Source organism: Carettochelys insculpta, chromosome 8, assembly GCF_033958435.1.
Source record: "Carettochelys insculpta isolate YL-2023 chromosome 8, ASM3395843v1, whole genome shotgun sequence".
Classification (NCBI taxonomy): Eukaryota; Metazoa; Chordata; order Testudines; family Carettochelyidae; genus Carettochelys; species Carettochelys insculpta.
Window position 1 is genome coordinate 21,205,153 of NC_134144.1, and position 19,904 is coordinate 21,225,056.

At 42.3% G+C, this 19,904-nt stretch overlaps 1 protein-coding gene across 4 annotated transcripts in view; it reads right to left on the bottom strand.

Moving 5' to 3' along the window:
* The window catches only part of PMS1 (PMS1 homolog 1, mismatch repair system component), a 111,593-nt gene that overhangs the window by 40,944 nt on the left and 50,745 nt on the right, over positions 1 to 19,904 (bottom strand). For all 4 annotated transcript variants that reach the window (XM_075001431.1, XM_075001429.1, XM_075001430.1 and 1 more), the window contains one exon: positions 5,213 to 5,329. In XM_075001431.1, coding sequence (XP_074857532.1) covers positions 5,213 to 5,329 — 117 coding nt within the window. The remainder of the gene's footprint in view (positions 1 to 5,212; positions 5,330 to 19,904) is intronic.

A 19,904-nucleotide genomic window follows, 5' to 3' on the forward strand; every position in this document is an offset into this window, starting at 1 on the left:
ACAAGTGCTGAGTACAGAAGGACAATTGCCTCTCCTGTTTTACATACAACAGCTTATGCTTCAAAATATTTGTGTCTATAAGGTGACACAGGACTTCTTAGCCGTGTCTACACGTGCACGCTACTTCGAAGTAGCGGCACTAACTTCGAAATAGCGCCCGTCACGGCTACACGTGTTGGGCGCTATTTCGATGTTAACATCGATGTTAGGCGGCGAGACGTTGAAGCCGCTAACCCCATGAGGGGATGGGAATAGCGCCCTACTTAGAAGTTGAACATCGAAGTAGGGCACGTGTAGACGATCCGCATCCCGCAACGTCGAAATAGTGGGGTCCGCCATGGTGGCCATCAGCTGAGGGGTTGAGAGATGCTCTCTCTCCAGCCCCTGCGGGGCTCTATGGTCACCGTGTGCAGCAGCCCTTAGCCCAGGGCTTCTGGCTGCTGCTGCTGCAGCTGGGGATCCATGCTGCAGGCACAGGGTCTGCAACCAGTTGTCGGCTCTGTGGATCTTGTGTTGTTTAGTGCAAGTGTGTCTGGAAGGGGCCCTTTAAGTGAGCGGCTTGCTGTTGAGTCTGCCCTTTGATCCTGTCTGCAGCTGTGCCTGGCACCCTTATTTTGATGTGTGCTACTTTGGCGTGTAGACGTTCCCTTGCAGCTCCTATTTCGATGTGGTGCTGCGCAACATCGATGTTGAACGTCGACGTTGACAGCCCTGGAGGACGTGTAGACGTTATTCATCGAAATAGCCTATTTCGATGTCGCTACATCAAAATAAGCTACTTCGATGTAGGCTTCACGTGTAGACATAGCTCTTGTTGTACAACACCCGTTAGTGCAAACCAGAAAGACATAGCTTTTTTGCAACTGCATCACATTAACTCTCATTCAATTTATGAGCCATTATTAACCCCAGATCCTTTTCAGTTGTGCTACCACTTAGCCAGTTATTCCCAATATTGTTGCTGTGCACTTGATTTGTCCTTCCTAAGCGTAATATTTTTATACATCTTTATTGAATTTGTTGAATTCGAGCCAATTCTCCACTTTGTCAAGGTCATTTTGAATTCTAATCCCATCCTCCAAAGCAAGTGCAATTCTTCCCTTTTTTGTGCCATATGGAAATTTTATAAGCATACTCTCCATACCATTACCAAGTCAGTAATGCAAATATTGAATAGTGCACAGCCCCTTGTGATACCTGCTATATATGCCCTCCCAGTTTGATAGGTACTCTGACGTATGCACAAACAGGTGCGCACCTACAATAATTTCATCTAGACCACATTTCCCTAGTTTGTTATGAGAATGTCTTGTGAACTGTCAAAAGTCTTACTAAAATCAACATATATCATATCCACTGCTTCCCCTTTTTTCACTAGATCAGCAACCTTATCAAAAAGGCAAATTAGCTTATTTGTTCCTGCTATCATGCTGGCTATTGCTCATAACCCTATTATCTGGAAGATGTTCACAAATTGATGTATAATTTGTTCAAGTATCTTTCCAGGTATTGAAGTTAGGTTGACTGGTCTGTAATTTCCCTGATCCTCTGTGTTTTCCTTTTTAAAAATGTTTGCCCTTCTCCCGTTTCCTGGGACCTCACCCATCCTCCCAGAGTTATCAAAGATAATTGATAGCAGTTCCAAGATTCCTTTAACCAGTTTCGTAAGTACCCTAGGATGAATCTAATCGTGACCTGCCAACTTGAATACATCTAACTGGTCTAAATATTTTTTGACCTGTCCTTTTCCTGATATGTGTTTCATCCCTATGTGCAGAATCTGTTTTATCATTTTGCTTTTTAAACAATCTAGGAAATTACACACACACACAAAAAAGTTAAAAGAACATTACGGTTTCAAACTGAAGCATGTAAAAGTCAGGAAATGCCACATAAATGTGTATGTGCACTGATGATGCAAACATTAGTAAGGCTGAGCTTAGGCTCTTTCACTTCTCCAACACCTAACCAAGGCACACAAAATACCTCACTGATCTAGCAGCAAATCATCTGAGGATTTGTCTGCCCAGGTGAATTCACACAGTTTTTCCTTTTAATTATCTACCCATCACTTCAATGTCCTCCCACACAAATGCTGCACACCTTCATGAGAACTATAGTGTTGGCAGATGGAAGTGGTTTCTTTGTATTGTTTTTCCTACGTCAGCTGTGAGGGGAGATCACAAAAGCTAAAGCAGTTTCACTTTCCTACTTCTCAGTGTGTGAGCACAGGTATATATTAATGGCTCACATAAGCTCAAGTTTTAATCTCGAAGTGGGTCTTTGCCCATGAAAGTTTCTGCTCCAAAATATTTGTTAATATATAAGGTGCCACTGGACTTCTTGTTGTTTCATTAGGTCAGTTTAAGAGTGGCATCTGAATGAACAAACTAATAATATTTTCTGGACATGCTAGACAGTTTTTACAAGATCTATTATATTTCACTTCTCTTTAAGCTAGTCCAGGGGTGTGCAACCTGTGGCAATAGCAAACAATGTGTGATCTCAAAACTTTGGATAAATCCCCCTTTATTATGGGGGGGGGGGATTTACTTGTGGGTATGATACTGTATCCGTGTTTTGCTCATATTGCTAATAAAGTCTTGATTTTGAAAAGACAAAGGAAGCTTGTGGCATTCCTACTGTGAATAGCAACATGTATTTTAAGGAAGAAAACTGAACTTAAATGTCAAATAAAATTGGCATAATTAAAGTGGGGTTGGAATAGCTTCAAAAAGAGGAAAATCAAAGAAGAAAACAGAATTTCAAACAGAACTGACCCAAACCTTTGCATTTATATCAAGTTTGGCTGAGTTCCCTTTATGTCTCATTTGCAATGAGAAATTTGCCAACAAAAAGTGCAATCTCGAGAGAATACAGTAAACACTTTCATATCGGGCAGCCATGGACTGGAAGGTTGCCAGATATTCTGGATAACAGAGAGGTATACCTAGCAATGCATAACACCAAAGAAAAATAAGATTAGATATTAAAAAACAAACAAAAATGTAAACAAAGTACTTTATTTACCAACAGTGGTATTGGACACTGTAAACTTACACTGTACTTGCTGTTTTTATTTATATTTACTCTCGCTATACTGTACTTTTGGAAAATGTAACTAAAATTTACTTATGGTTAAAATGCCAGTTCTTTGACAGTTCTGGATAATAGAATGCTGGCTATGAAACAGTTTGCTGTGTGCAAAAAGTTTGTGAACGTCCTGCAAAAAACATGTATTGCATTACAAATCATTGTATGCACTGTTCTTAAAGTAGGGTTACAAAAAGTATGGCTTGACATTATTATTAAGGCCCATCCTGCATTCACATGCATTGCAGCTCTTGAATTATTAAGTTTTTTCTGAATTTGAAAAAAAATGGCCCATCTTGAAATTTTGACTGCTGACCTAGATAGTCTAATCAGCCTTTATAGCTGCAAGATAAAGAACAACATGAAAAATTACAGTTTGTACCTCCGATGTCTAGAACCCTTGGGACCTGAGTGATCCTGGACGAGGAATTTTGCTAGACCAGGGGAGGTAAATCCCCTTCTGGCCTCTGGCCCTGCTCCTAGGCTCCCCTCCCAGCCACTGGCCACTTCCTGGCCCAGTCCCTGATCCCCGGCCCAGCCCTGCAGCTTCCCAGACACTCATGGCTCTCCAGCCCTGTTGTGGGCTGCTGCTCTCCAGTCCTGGCTGTGGGCTAGACAGAGTCTATCTAATGGGGATAGACTCTGATAAAGGCTCATATCCCCCTGTCTGATTTTACTTGTTATTTCCTCTTTTGATAAACACTGTTGATACTGGGCCATTTTCACCTTGCTGAATAGACTTGTCAGCTCTGTCCCTCCCTCTTACTGGGATCCAACTCTTTAAATACCCCTCTGAAACCACCCCCCCCCACTCATGCATCTGATGATGGGGGTCTTTGCCACGAACGCTTATGCTCCAAAATATCTGTTAGTCTATAAGGTGCCACGAGACTTCTTGCTGTTCTCAAAGCTACAGACTAACACAGCTACCTCTCTGATGACATCAGTAGTTGTGCTGAATCATGGATGTTGCTGGACCAGAGAGTTACCAATTTTAGACGTTCAACATTTACTAGATAAAGAAATGACACACTCCTTTGCTACATAATACCTAAACCTAAACGTAGGATTTCTGAGTCAAAATATACCTCTAAAAATATTCAAAAGGTACCTCTAGCAAAGAATGTAATGAGTACAAAGCTCCCATTAATGTAAACGGGAGTACAGAAAGATCAGTGCAACATAAATCAATGCAAATCTTATCTATTAACAACTTTAATTTTAGATTTAGGGGAAAACTTGTACATCCTTCTTTAAAAATAGCTGTTATTGTTTTTGTACGGATACCTCTGTCTTCCTACAAATGTAGAGGATGCTCTATACCAGGGGTCTAAAACTTCTTTGTACCTCCTGACGCTATAATTGCAAAGTTTAAAAACCAAAACCAAACCAAAACAAACCTTCCTGATTATTTTTGATAAACAGTGAACATCTAAAAGCCCAAAAATGAACAGATCATATATCAATAGCAAAGGATATGTGATCTCAAAATGTGGGATACTCACTCTAGCGTCCTCCAGAGAGAGAGAAAGTTTGGGAGTGAAAGTCAGGAAGGCAGTGGTACAAACACACACAAAGTGTGAGGAAATACAATATGTAAAAAGTTGGTGAACATCCTGCAGTTAACTTGTATCATTTTATGTGTGCTATTCTTAAAACAAGGATTACAAAATTTACAAGAGGTTTGATGTTATTTATTAAGGACTGTCTCGTGTTCACATGCATTGGAGCTCTTGAATGATTGAGCTTTTTAATGAATTGAAATAAATGAGTTTTCTTGCTCTTTGCTCTATTTTACCAGGTGCTGAGACACCATGGGGGTGGTGGTTATATGAAAGTACAGACAAATTAAATAGGCCACTCACCTGCATACAGTTCATATATGTTATACTAGAGAACAACAAGTCACCAATAATTCTACATTTGTCACAACTATTTTTGCTGCCATTTAATAACTGCCACATGATAATTCTTGAAGAGTATTTTCAAAACAACAAATCAGTTCATTATAGGGACAGAATGGTAAAGGAATTAAATCAATATTAGAAGCCTCTTCTTTTTAAATTCTGGGTTTTGTTCTTGGGCAGGGGGACTGGAACAGGAATGTTTAAAAATTTACCTGAGGATCTTCACAGCAATGCTGAAAAGGTACCATGCTGCTCATAACGGCAGTTCCCAGAACTGACATAAAGGACATTTTGTGATCCGATACCTTGGTCTTTTGCCAAATAACTGCCTGAAACAAAATGGCACAGAGTCAAATCTTTGACATTATCTTTAAGTTTGTTGAACTCAAGTCATGTGCAACATTACGTGACTAAAAACATATATATACACACAAATACACATATATAGGACATGTAACATGATACACTTTGATCTTCTTGCATTCATAACTTTCAGTATGAACATATAGGTAACAGTACTTTATATCATCTCATAAAATCATACTCCAAGTTTAAATAAGAAACAAGAAAAGTAAGGAATCTGTTCTCACATATACTTTCACCATGGATATAACGTCTTTTATAAGGATTTATGCAAGAATTGAATTCCGTGCAATTGCTGAAAAATAATCAGCCAAGAATATGTTATGAATCCACTCTGCCCTCAGATGCAGTCAATAGGTTTGTATGGCTGTAACTGTATCAGGCTGGGGTCCTAAATATGCCATCTCACGCATGCATCATACTGGCTGGCATGATAGCATACGTTTTCTGATGCTCATAAACCATGACCAAAGGATAAATCTTTGGCCTGGGAATCATTAGATTAGATTTCTGTTCCTCAATGTCTCACTATCACTCTCTCTGCCTTCACTTTCTTATTTGTGAAAAGAAGGAGATTATGCTTACTTACCACACCTTCATAAAATGCTTTGAGAGAGAATAAAAAAGACTCTATAATTAATTATACACCTTGATATGCTGATGGAAGCCCTTAGATAGACAAGTAACACTGGATTTCAGACCCCAGGGGAGACAAGGTCCAAGATTTAGCTTTGACCCTCTTCGCATGTCATTTTGTGCCAGCATTAACACAAATTTTGCATTGTAGTTGAGTTCCTGTTCCAGGACAAGTTAGTTGGAGAAATGGGTGGTATGTATCAACTGCTTTAATTTTAAAAAAAGATTGTTCCTTGATAGCTATGAAAGTTGACATAAAAATGCTAGGGTTGCAACATCCATTACTATTGACACCGCTCAGAGATTTATTTAGGGGTTTAAAACACAGGTTTGTCTACATGAATTTAGTTGTTGTCAACCTGAGGTATAAATCTACTCCACACTAGCTTGCTGCACGTTAGCGGCATGGACCATGCTCTGGCACAATCTCCTAGTGCAGTTTGAAGCGGGAGAAATCAAAACACTCTAGAGAACTTTTAGTGCATGGGAGCAGGGTCTACACAGACACTTATCACACAGCAAACTAATCACAGGTATATTAACATCCCAGCTTATCACAAACTAAGTATCTATGTAGACAAATCCACAAATGAATGACCTGACAAACCAGAATAGGTGGAGCTCCCTCAGAACCATCACAGTCTATCAGCAATTATTGGCATATCTTAGCTGAGATTTTCAAAGCAAACTAGAGAATTTAGTTGCATGTTTCATGTTGAAGTTAACAGGAGTTGTCTTACTAAACCCTCCACTACTGTGCACTAAGAACTTTTATAATTATACACAGACTTTAACCAGTGCTGCATGCTGACTGTAGTCAACAGATGGCTGTATCTAAGTTTATTTTAGTGTATGACAGTCCTCAAGTACTTCAGCGGTATTAAAAAAAATGTTAACCTCGTGGACTCACGGTAAAGAGGCTCTGGAATCACTGGACCTAACCATGTTAACTACAAGATAGGAGCTCATTCTCCTGTACCTCAGCCAATATTATATATGCCATCACGTGCCAGCAATGCCCCTCAGCTACATACATTGGACAAACTGGGCAAACACTTCACCAAAGAATGAATGGACATAGAGCAGACATTAGGAATCTCAATACACATAAGTCTGTCAGTGAGCATTTCAACGGAGTGGGCCATTCTGTTAAAGACCTGAGAATACATGTCCTCCAACAAAGAGACGTCAAAAGCAGATTACATAGGGAGATTAGTGAACTGGGTTTCATACTCAAATTTGACACATTAAGACTTGGTATGAACAGGGACAGCAATTATCTCACAAATTACAAGGACTGCTTCCCTCCCTTTGATATTCCTAATTATCTCAGGCAAGACACTTATCATCCCCCATCCTCACTTCCCTCCTTCAGTTCCATGTATTTGTTCTGTCAGTTTTTCATTGCAATTTCTTTTCTTTTTTTTTTTTCCTTTGGACTTCTATACCATATAACTGAGTGTGGACTGCAAATGCTATTGACCTGAAGAAGTGGGTCTGTCCCACGAAAGCTTATCACCTAATAAATTATTTTGTTAATCTCTGAAGTGCTACATGGCTGCTGGTTTGTCCTGTTAATCGATGTTAATGTTAGGTTAACTTTAACTTGAAAGTCATTTGCATCACAATGATGAATTTTAAAGAGTCCAAATATGCACAAGGTAATCTAAGAAATACAAGTGAGCAAAAATATAGCTACAATCACAAGAAATATCATACAGAGTCTTAAAATCCCAGCCGCCCTTGAAGATGTTTCCTTACCCTGCAGGGTGCGTTCCACTGAAGAACACAGGGTTCCAATAAAAATTATACTAATTTTCTGCAAAACAAGTGTAGTGTGTTCAGGCTGCAGGACTGCAGATATGGGAGACTACAATTGCTCTCAAATCTTTATTTCTTCTTCTTACACATCAAGCACATTGAGCGTTCAGTACTGCTGGATTTGTTGCTTGCACCTAAACCGCTCATAGCACAATACAGACTTAGGTAGGGGCCATCATGCCGCTCTTTTTCCTTCCACAATGAACTTGAAAAACCCTGAATACAGTGGTTCTGCTTCACTGGTGGTGGACCGTAGGATGAGAAGGGGCTCCACTGCGGTTCCCACTATACTGCTGAAGGGGGAACACAGCAGACAGAGGGGGTACAGCTACCTTGAGGATGAAGCAACTCTGAAGTCATACTGATGATGTTTGGTAGAATGTGAAGTGGAGGAAGAAAATTCTTCTATCCTCTGTCCACCTCCACTCCCTACCCCATAAACATCCAGAAAGCAGTGAGGAAAGAATTTGCCTCTTAGTGTTCCTTTTTAAAAAAACACTCCATATTTTACAGTTTCCACTTTGAATTACAGCTATATTGTAGGAGATCAACAGTTCCAAACAAATTAAATTTTTCTAGCTATTATATTTTTCAATGTGTCTGACCAAACTGAGAAAGAGGTTTGTGATGCCACTAATATAAACATCACACTGTTTACTGGAGCTTGTATTCATGTGGTACAGTTATAAATCCTAGTTGCTGATTAAAGCAAAGATGTCATGCCACTGTCTAATCTGCCAAATGGCTGAAATAAGTTCATTTTCATAAACTGCTTTAACAAACTATTAAACGTGAGAATGTACTCAACGTGAACTTTGCAAACAAGGAAACTGCTAATAATTTGGCGGCACATTTTTAATGATCAATTATTTCTTAAATACCAGGATTAAAAACTGCAGGCCAAACTCCTGAATCTAGTTACTAGACCATGTTAGCTGAAAGTTCTCACATTGCAGACATCAGTCAACTAGTTAAACGTGCATATCAGATAGCCACACAACAGATTAGTTTAGATTCATTTTCAGAACTGGCTGAACACTATGGATCAACACAGCATGATACTTTAAAAACAACCAGTAATCTAAAGATTACACTATAGTTCATCCACTTTAACAAAAGGTTTTGAAAAAGAATCAAAGTTGTTATGAAGCAATGCTACTCATACTTCATTTCTGAAAGTGTCAGTCCTTTCCAGTGAGTTTCCTGAAAGCTTTTTTTTTCCTTTTAATAACCTTGGTTATACCCTGAAACTGTGCTAAAAATATATACACACACCCCCTTATATTTTCTAGGTCACATAAGCCTAATGTCTATGATGAGCCAAGTAAGAATCTGACTCTAGTCTGTATGATGACACTGCAAAAACACCCTAATCAAAGATATATTATTACATACAGACCATCTTAGGTTTTATTGGAGCTGGCCAAATATATCCTTCCTCTCTTCCTATTTCATTGAGGGGCACTGCATGAATTAAAAGGCATAAAAAGCAAAAATGCATATGTCTATTTCACACGAACAGGAGATTAGCATATTGACACATTCAGAGTTTGTTAATTATACCAATGTACACTTCCTTCAGACCGTATTTCTCTCTTGCTAAGTTTTACAGCACATACATATATGCCAAGATTATTTCTGGTCTTTTGAGCAGGTGCTTATTAAGTGGGGGAACAGTCTTTCATTTGCATCCCACAGCAAGAGCTAGGAACAACACTGAGACAAGGCCCATTAGTTTTTACCACATCTCACAGCAATCACACACCTGCCTTACGGTGAAGACTACAGACTTGTCTCCACTAGCATGCATTAGTTTTCACACGGTAAATGCACACCTATTTTACACAGTAAAGACAAAAGCTTTGCAGGTGTAGCACCTTGCAGCCAGGGATCACAATGTGTTTTACAATGGCAGGAAAGATTAATTACTCCCATTTGTCTGCCAGATAAATTGTGCTTCAGGCAGGTTAAGTTAACTCATGGAAACTCACACTGTGAGAATCTAGTTCTCCTAACCTCCATTCCTCTATTCTAACCATTAGATTTAGATTTATCTTTTGGTACATAAGCACAAGTATGCTGGTAACAGTATTAACATAGCTGCCAGTCAGTGTTTAAAACACAAGACTGGTTGAGGAAAAGGGTCTGGCCCTATGATCTTCCTTTTCGTCTATGGGAAAAAATGACTAAACAATTCTTGTTCTTCAGGAGCACAAAAAATCAGCATTTTACACCATGATTGCTAATGCACATTACATGCTGCCCTGAACAAAGATGGATTTAACTGCATGCTTAAGCTCGTCTTGAATCAGGCCATATATTTTTTTAAGAAGTGGAAAGAGGCTGTCAGTTTTTGTGTCAGTTTTTATGGGCTGTATGTATAGTCAAACTGCAAATTTCCCTGTAAGATTTCATATTTTTGCTTTATTAAAAAAGAAAAGTGACAAACTGGTGACACCCTCCAGCAAGTGTTACTGAGAGTCACAACTAATCAGTGAAATATAGATATTACAGCCAATTAGGAGGTGTGGAAAAATTAAAATACGCTGCTAGAAGTGACTGAAATTGTAGGGAAGATAAAGGAACATTTACACCACCTTAGCCTTACGGTGAATCAATAAGCATTATAATCATTAGTAAATTTTTATGGGGAACAAACTCTAGTTGAGAAAGTCTTGTCAAGGCAAACTCATGGCCATCTAAATTAAATCTACATTGTCAACTTTCTCCTGCTTACTAGGCACACACGTGCATGTTGGCTTATCTCACTGTTCTTGCCAGTATTTATATGTTTCATAACCTGTCTTGCTCCCAAGAACAGGGCAGACAGAGATGATAGTCAGAGACCTGGTCCAGCAATCTGGGCTTGTTGGTGCTAAGATGCCAAGAATAGCTGAAATTTTAGCTGTGTGGCAGGCATAGCTCAGATTTTTCTTCAAGTTTAACAGATTTTGTTTTAATTTTTTTAAGGGTATATGACCTCAAGTCTTTCAATCAAACTACTATTTTAAAAATATCTCCAACAAGAATGCACTTTTATGTTAAATTTCAGTTTAACGCCCACTTAAAAATGAAATATATTCCAGTAACTAACCCCATCCATTGTTAAGTTTTAAAAAAGATACCCTGACACTGTCAGCAACCGAAACACAGAACCTAGTGGAAATATATACATAAAGGAAGGAAAATATAACAAAAAGGACTCCAAGAATTTGCAATGTGCATAGATCTTACTTATGGTGCCCAGACACCTACCTGCAAAAGTCAGCTTTTTTTTTTTTTTTTTTTTTTTAGGAAGAACAGTCAGCATCTAAATTTAAAAAGTCAGGGAGATAATCATAACAGCCACTTTCTTTAAAAAAATTCATTTTAAAAACTGTCAGGTTATTTTATTTATGCTCCGTGGTGGGGAGCCCTAGGCCATTGTCCGGATCCAGCCCCCCAGACACTTTGATCTGGAGAACTGAGGGACTCGGGGGTTGCACTGAATCTGTCTTGTGGAGATAGGTCACCGACCCCATCCCCCCACCTCATCTCCCCACCCCCCCCCACACCTGCAGTGTGGACACTTCCTGTTCTTTGTCCTGCCCATAGGTGAATGCGGAGCCCATGTGTAGATTAGGTGGCCAGAGGGAGCGGGCAACAGCCCAAGTGCTAGGGGCACTTCTGTGCTCTCTTCCAGACCAGGAGGCAGCGGCTTGAGCCCTGCCAGCTTCTCTGCTTCCCATTGGGCAGACAGGCAGCAGCGATCTGAGCACTCGCTGATCAAACGGCAATGGGGAAAGGCAGAAACCCTTCCCTGCTTGTGCACTTGCTGCCCAGAGTGCCCCGCCCAGGCAGCAGGAGCCCTTCCTCACAGGGGGCAACCATTTGTTAAGGTATGGGACCCCCATGGGGAGGGGACCTCCTGTACCTCCCTCGCACCCAGAGCCTCACACTCCCAGGCCACTCTTGCATCCCCTTTCCTTCTCAAATCCCATACCCCAGCCTGACCCCGAACCCCTCAGTCCTAGCCCCCTCCTGCCCTCCACCCACCCATACCACTCAACCTGAGCCTGCTCTTGCACCCTCTCTCCCATGCAGACCCCTCAACCTCAGCCTGTTCCTGATCATCCCTCCTACATGGACACCCTATGCCCCAATGCCCCCAACCCCCAGATCACTTCCTGTCAGTCCCCTCCACACACAGAACCCCCCATTTTTGGCCCCACCCAAGAGCATAGGGGAGCCCACAATATTTACTAGCCTAGCCCCCCTAGACTGTGGTGCTGATGCAAGCAGAAAATAAGGGGAGTCTTTTTCTCTGCTTCTTAGTTGGGGGCCATATCAGTGAAGGCTTTCCCCCCCACCAGTGGGGTACTGGTCCTGACTCAAAAAAAGGTTCCCCATCCCTGATTCACACCGACCTAAAACTGGAGCACTTTTTTCAATAAATGGTATATTCTCTCTCATGAAAAGAGATCCTTTGCACAGTTCTCTCTTGGACTTAAGTGTCACGAGCAAGTGCAGATTTTAATAGCAACTTAAGGTGGGAGGAACCTCGCTCCCAAACCTCAACTCTTTCAAACATTCTAACGATTCCCTAAGGATTACAGGTGAATTGTCTTATCCCTTCTCTAGGTGGAAGGGACCCAACAAGGTGTGGAATGGAAGCATGTCACCTTCACAGCATAAACTGCTCCTTCTCCCTGTATATCTCACAGATTCTACAGAAAGGAAGGGGTGGACTCCAGGCAAGTTTGGGGGATAGTAACTTGTCATCGCATTATCCCCCACACCAGTTCCAAGGGATTTCCTGAGTAAGTTAATGCTGACTCCATCAGCACTAACTTACTGACTCAGGTTTCCCCTTAACGATAGGAGTACGCTCTCTGGAGGGAAACATTTCAGAGAAGCAGGTGGTAGGAAGTTCTTGGCAGCACAATATTTAAGACCCATGCTTGCTAAACAACTGGAAGGCCTCAGGAGGAACCAGGAGGCACTGCAGGAGCACAGGGCCTCCCCGTGGATAGCCCTGGCCTCTAACAAAGATGCCAAAATAGGGTGACCATATCTCCCTATCCCAAATACAGGTGGGGAGGCGGGGTGGCTACTCCCGGCTCCACCAAGGCACAGGGAATCAGGAACCGGACAGCAGCTGTGCAGGTGAGCTCCTGGTTTTCCCATGCCTCAGGGAGCTGAGAAGAAAGCAGCAGCTGCTGGCGATTCTCCCGGCTTCCCCGAGCATCAGGGAGCCACAAGGGTAGGCTCCAAGCTCTCTGCCTCGGGAAGCCGGGAGTCAGGCTCAGCCACAGAATCACAGAATCATAGGGCTGGAAGGGACCTCAGGAGGTCATCTCGTCCAGCCCCCTGCTTCACCTCTCTAGGCAACATATTCCAATGCTTCACCACCCGCCTGGTGAAGTAGTTTTTCCTAATACCTAACCTACACCTTTCCCTCTTCAACTTCTGACCATTACTTCTTGTTCTGCCATCTGACACCACTGAGAACAGTTTCTCACCATCCTTTTTAGAGCTCCCCTTCAGTAAGCTGAAGGCTGCTATTAAATCACCTCTAAGTCTTCTCTTCTGTAAACTAAACAAGCCCAAATCCCTCAGTCTATCCTCATAGGTCTTGTGCTCCAGACCCTTAATCATTTTTGTTGCCCTTCGCTGAACCTGCTCCAGCAAATCCACATCCTTTTTATATTGGGGAGGGGGGGCAAAACTGGACACAATATTCCAGATGTGGCCTTGCCAGTGCCGAATAAAGAGGAGTAACTACTTCTCTAGATCTGCTCAAAATGCTCCTCCTAATGCACCCCAGTATGCCGTTAGCCTTCTTGACTACAGGGGCACACTGTTTACTCATATCCAGCTTTTCATCCACCATAACCCCTAGGTCCCTTTCCATCGTACTGCTGCTGAGCCAGTCGGTCCCCAGCCTGTAACAATGTTTGGGATTCTTCCGCCCCAGGTGCAGGACTCTACGCTTCTCCTTACTGAACCGCATCAGATTTCTTTTGGCCCAGTCCTCCAATTTATCCAGGTCCCTCTGGATTCTCTCTCTACCCTCCAACGTATCTACCTCTCCCCCTAGTTTTGTGTCATCTGCAAACTTGCTGAGGGTGCAACCCAGTCCCTCATTCAGGTCATTAATAAAGATGTTGAATAACACCAGCTCCAGAACTGAGCCTTGCGGCACTCCGCTTAAACAGAGCGCCATCCAGATACTGAGCCATTGACCACTACCCATTGGGCCTGACCATCAAGCCAGCTTTCTATCCATCTTATAGTCCAAGGATCCAATCCATATTTCCTTAACTTATGGACAAGAATGTTGTGGGAGACCGTATCAAACGCCTTGCTGAAGTCAAGGTGTATAACATCCACTGACTTCCCCATGTCCACAGAGCCTGTTACCTCGTCATAGAAGCTAATCAGATTGATCAGGCAGGACTTGCCCTGGTGAATCTACGTTGGCTACTTCTGATCACTTTCCCCTCTTCCAAGTGCTTCAAAATGGATTCTTTGAGGATTCCCTCCATTATTTTCCCAGGGATTGAGGTAAGGCTGACCCAGCTTCCAGCTCCACCAGCCACCAGAAGCCAGGCACAGCCATGCTGGGGCGTGGTTAAGAACCAGGCTGCAGCTGCTTCCCCTGCAAATATGGGGCAATTAACCCCATTTTTAAAATAACTTGGGATGTCTTCCTGGCACCCGCAATACAGGGTGACCCTACCCAAGAGCTACACAGATTTCAGTGAGAGCTGCAAGTTCTCTGACCAACTCATGCTGCCTGTTCCAAAGGGAGGCACAGAGAAATTCTGTTCTCGTAACAAAACAAAGAGGCAATTCTGCAAAGTGAAACTTGCAGGCTACGGTTACGCTGACCTGAACTGCTGGCAGCAGCATACAGTGTAAACGTGGTTCTGCCAGTGAAACCCCCGACTTTGTCAGCAGCCTTTTATGCCTAATTTTTTCCAGGCACAAGAGGCTCCCAACAAAAGGGGGGTTTCGCCAGCACAACCATGTTTACACTGTTTTTCTTCTGCTGGCAGCAGCCTCTGCTGGCAAGTGAATATGCAAAAGAGTGTGCATTTGCATTTCTGAAACCGCCCCTATGCATACTGCTGCTGGCAGTTCAAGTCAGTGTAACGGTAGCCACAGGGTTCAGTTGTCATATCTCACTGGCAGGGTAGAGAAGAGGGTCATGTTTTGGCATTCAAACAGTAAGCTGTGTGGATTCTGAAACTATACAGAAAAATTCATAGGTCCACGCACATCTTTACAGCTAGTTCTACAGCAGTATTGAATAAAAGCTTCTCAAGGGCTTTGTCTACTTAAGTCTTTTGGGGGCTGGGGGACAGTAGATATTTGGAACCAGTGACATTACAAAAATTGCAGCAGGAGACTCAGAATTGACCTTTTTAAAAAATACTTAAAAGCCTTTTCTTTGCAGTATGTATTAGTCAACAACAACATGGGATATCACTGTAACAAATCACAGGAGCAAGGTTATAAAAAGGCACAACTCCAAGAAACTATTATAAATTGTTTTCTTCCTTTTCCAATCCTCCCTGAGCATGAAAAAATAAAGCAGGCTGCATTCCTGCAAGAGCTGAAGATACAAATTAGGTATTGCAGTACATATCGTACAATTGAATCAGTCATTGTTATGAGATTGCTCATATGGACTGTGCTGTCACTTGAAAAGAGTGATGGATGGGAAACGGGATGGCTCAAGGAATTAGTAACAGGATACTGAGCATTTCACATCTAGATCATCAGTTTGAATTAAGGCCAGGTTGGTAGTGACCAAAAGTTGTTACCATTTGACAGCTGTTTGGTGGCTGATGTAAAACGAATTGATGGTCTCTAGTAGACAGGTGCCCACATCACAAAAAAACCACCCCATAACTAGCACCTGTTTGGCTTCCTCAGCAATGAGGCTGAGGAATGAGTGGACATAAAGACTAAATTACGCTCCAGGTTAGGACTTAGGCACATTGGCAGGGCAGTTGGGAAGCCTACACCAACACCACGTAAGGTGTATCACTTCCGTGGGTATGCAATGTGCAAAGGTGTCAGTTCAGCACCTTTTGAAAAATCCAAAGTCTTTGTCAGTTAAAAAACAAATAGGTTGGAGGCTCAAGACAAAAAGTTTGCAATGTCCTGAATGCACCCACCATAAGATAGCTGCCATTTTAGATTCCTGCACACCCTGTACTTTACTCTTTAAGGCAGTTTTAGTTTTAATGCACTTCTTTGGGGACTGCATGTATTACAATTACAAACATTCAAATATGCTGCATAAGAGTTGCTGCTTGGAGGAACAATTCCAAACCAAAGGGCCTGATTCTCCATTTCTCATACCTCATTTGGTCTAATCCAAAGCCCACTGAAGTCAATGGAAAATTCCTATTGATTTCAATGGGGTTTGGATCATACCAACAGTAAAAACACGTTACGGAATTGAAGTGGAAGGTAGTGGAGAAGCAGCCCCCAGCCTGTGATGTAAATTGTTTTGGGACTCCTGAGTCCTGCACAGTGTTAAAATGATGCTGGTTAAATGTTTAAAATATAGTTTATAATGACTTTATAAATTGGAAAATCTTCAAGACTAAAACCACTCATAGCTGTCACTTCAGAAACAGGGATTCAAATTGCCTGACCTGATTCACTATTGCATGACTCTAGACTTGTTCTCAAAGGAGATGTGTAATAAATCTGATTTGCCATTCTGAGAAAATAATACATTTTAAATAGTCAAAACATTCAAAGCAACTAGGTTGCAAGCCAAGTCTCAAATGCAATGTATTCTTTGAATCTTCTGGATTAGAGTCCTAATTTACCACTCTTACACTCCAGCTTTACATTCTTCCTTCAGCAGAAATATTACTAGATTTATATTGTGCATTTGGGGGTTAAACCCTGAGAATTTGACCTGATCTATGCATTTTGCCTCAATATCCATTTAAATTCCATTTATTAAAAGGCTTGAGCTTATGCTTTATGATTCTCAGTTACTACACTTCTTATTTTGGGGTGGGGAGGCAAAGACTCTGGATGTGATAATCAAGGTAACTCACTGACCGCTACACTTACCTACCAGCCTCCCTCTTCCATCCAGCACATTCCACACAATCCATCGTTTCTAGTTAAGCCCTTAGATACAATCGCATCTGCTCTGATTCTACTGACAGAGACCAAAAATTTCAAGATCTCTACCAAGCATTCATAAAACTTAATTACCCAATGAGAGAAGTAAAATAACAGATTGACAGGGCCAGCTGAATACCCAGAAACCAGCTACTTCAATATAGGCCCAAGAAGGTCAATAACAGAACACCATTTGTCATTACTTATAACCCCCACCTCCACCCCCTGTGGCTCAAACCCCTGCAACACATCATTAAAAATCTACAACCTATTCTAGATCATGATGCTACACTCCGGAAGACCCTAGGTGTCAGGCCTGTTCTCTCCTATAGACAACTCCTTAACCTAAGGATTCTCACTTGCAGTTACAGCCTACACCACATAACACTAATCCTGGAACTTCTCCTTGCAACCAACCCCACTGCCAACTTGGTCCACATATTTATTCTGAGGATACCATCACTGGACCTAACCACGTTAATTACAAGATTAGAATCTCATTGTTCTGTACCTCGACCAATATTATATATGCCATCATGGGTCAGCAATGCCCCTCTACAATGTACATTGGACAAACCAGGCAAACAGTTTGCCAAAGAATGAATGGACACAGAGAAGACATTAGGAATCCCAATATGCATAAGCCTGTCAGTGAGCATTTCAAAGGAGTCGTCCATTCTGTTAAAGACCTGAGAATATGCGTCCCACAACTAAGATACTTTAGAAGCAGATTACACAGGGAGATTTGTGAACTGTGGTTCATACTCAAATTCAACACATTAACACTTAGTGGCTACGTCTACACGTGCACGCTACATTGAAATAGCTTATTTCGATGAATAACATCTACACGTCCTCCAGGGCTGGCAACGTCAACGTTCAACTTCGACGTTGGGCAGCACCACATCGAAATAGGCGCTGTGAGGGAACATCTACACGCCAAAGTAGCACACATCGAAATAAGGGTGCCAGGAACAGCTGCAGACAGGGTCACAGGGCGGACTCAACAGCAAGCCGCTCCCTTAAAGGGCCCCTCCCAGGCACAGTTGCACTAAACAACACAAGATCCACAGAGCCGACAACTGGTTGCAGACCCTGTGCATGCAGCATGGATCCCCAGCTGCAGCAGCAGCAGCCAGAAGCCCTGGGCTAAGGGCTGCTGCACACGGTGACCATAGAGCCCCGCAGGGACTGGAGAGAGAGCGTCTCTCAACCCCTCAGCTGATGGCCGCCATGGCGGACCCCGCTATTTCGATGTTGTGGGACGCGGATCGTCTACACGTGCCCAACTTCGACGTTCAACTTCTAAGTAGGGCACTATTCCCATCCCCTCATGGGGTTAGCGACTTCGACGTCTCGCCGCCTAACGTCAATTTCAACTTCGAAGTAGCGCCCAACACGTGTAGCCGTGACGGGTGCTATTTCGAAGTTGGCGCCACTATTTCGAAGTAGCGTGCACGTGTAGACGCAGCCAGTGTGAACAAAGACAGCAATTATCTCATGCGTTACAAGGACTCCTTCCCTCTGATGTTTGTAATTATCTCAGGCAAGACAACATCCCCCCACTCCACCCCTCACCACCTTTCTTCAGTTCTATGTATTTGATTTGTCAGTTTCTATTGCAATTTTTTTGGACCTCTGTGCTATATAACTGGGTCTGGACTGGAAATTCTATGGATCTGAAGAAGTGGGTCTATTCCACGAAAGCTCATTATCTAAATCATTTTGTTAGTCTTTAAAGTGCTACATGACTGCTGGCTTGTTTTGTTAGAATAAAGACTAACACGGCTACCTCTCTGTTACTATTCACACAATTCAACTCAGTTTTCATAGAAGAAAAAGTATTTTTATCTCTGATTATGAGCCCCCTTCTGAATTTGAACAAATACTACATAAGATTGTGTGTCTTGGCAGCCACTTGATAACAAGTAGGATGTCTTCATGTCACCCTCTTATTTGTGAGTCCATTGATGGCTGATAAGCCCATTTCTGGAGCCACAAGTCACACACAGAAGGGGCAGGTGTTAGCAGGTGCTGGAGGTTTGCAAGATAATTTTCGACACTCTTTTCTTCTTCTCCGCCTGTCCTCGTCTCCACGGAAGCAGCACCTCTCACGCTGCATCACCCCCTCACATATGATCATACTCCACTGGGGACTACACAAGATTCTGTGTAACTTAAGCAAGACTCATAGGCCGTGTCTACACAAGCAAAAAACTCTGAAATGGCCATGTAAATGGCCAGCACCTCATTAGCATGCAGGCGGCTGCAGCACTTCGAAATTGGCATGGCTCATCCAGATGGGGCTCCTTTTTGAAAGGACCCCGCCTAATTCGAAGTCGCCTTATTCCCATCTGCTCATAGGAATAAGGGGACTTCGAAGTAGGCAGGGTCATTTTGAAAAGGAGCCCCGTCTGGACAAGCCGCGCGGTGGCGAGCCACGTCAATTTCGAAGTGCTGCAGCGGCCCGCATGCTAATGAGGCGCTGAATATGTATTTCAGTGCTTCATTAGTAAACTTAGAAATGGCCATTTACATGGCCATTTTGAAGTTTGGGGCTAGTGTAGACACAGCCATATACAGAAATATCCAGCTATACAGCTTTAAGATATGACAAGATATGTGTTTTTTATTGATTGGGTTTAACTGATTTATTTTTTACCTTCCATTTAAGATGGCTGAAATGTTTTCACCATCTTAGTTCTCTGCTTCAGACTAGGAAATCACACTTTGAACACTGGCACACCCTTGCTAATAATGGAGAAATACAAACAGTCTTAAATCTATTACATATTTGAGAGTCTGTCCACCTGTTCAAGAACTCCTAAGTAGCAAGAGCTAGAACCACCAAATTCAGTACGTGGCTTCCTCTTATCATAACTTAAAGCAAGATGATGGTTTGGTTGTGGCAGGAAAATGGGATGTGACCAGAATGGGATTACA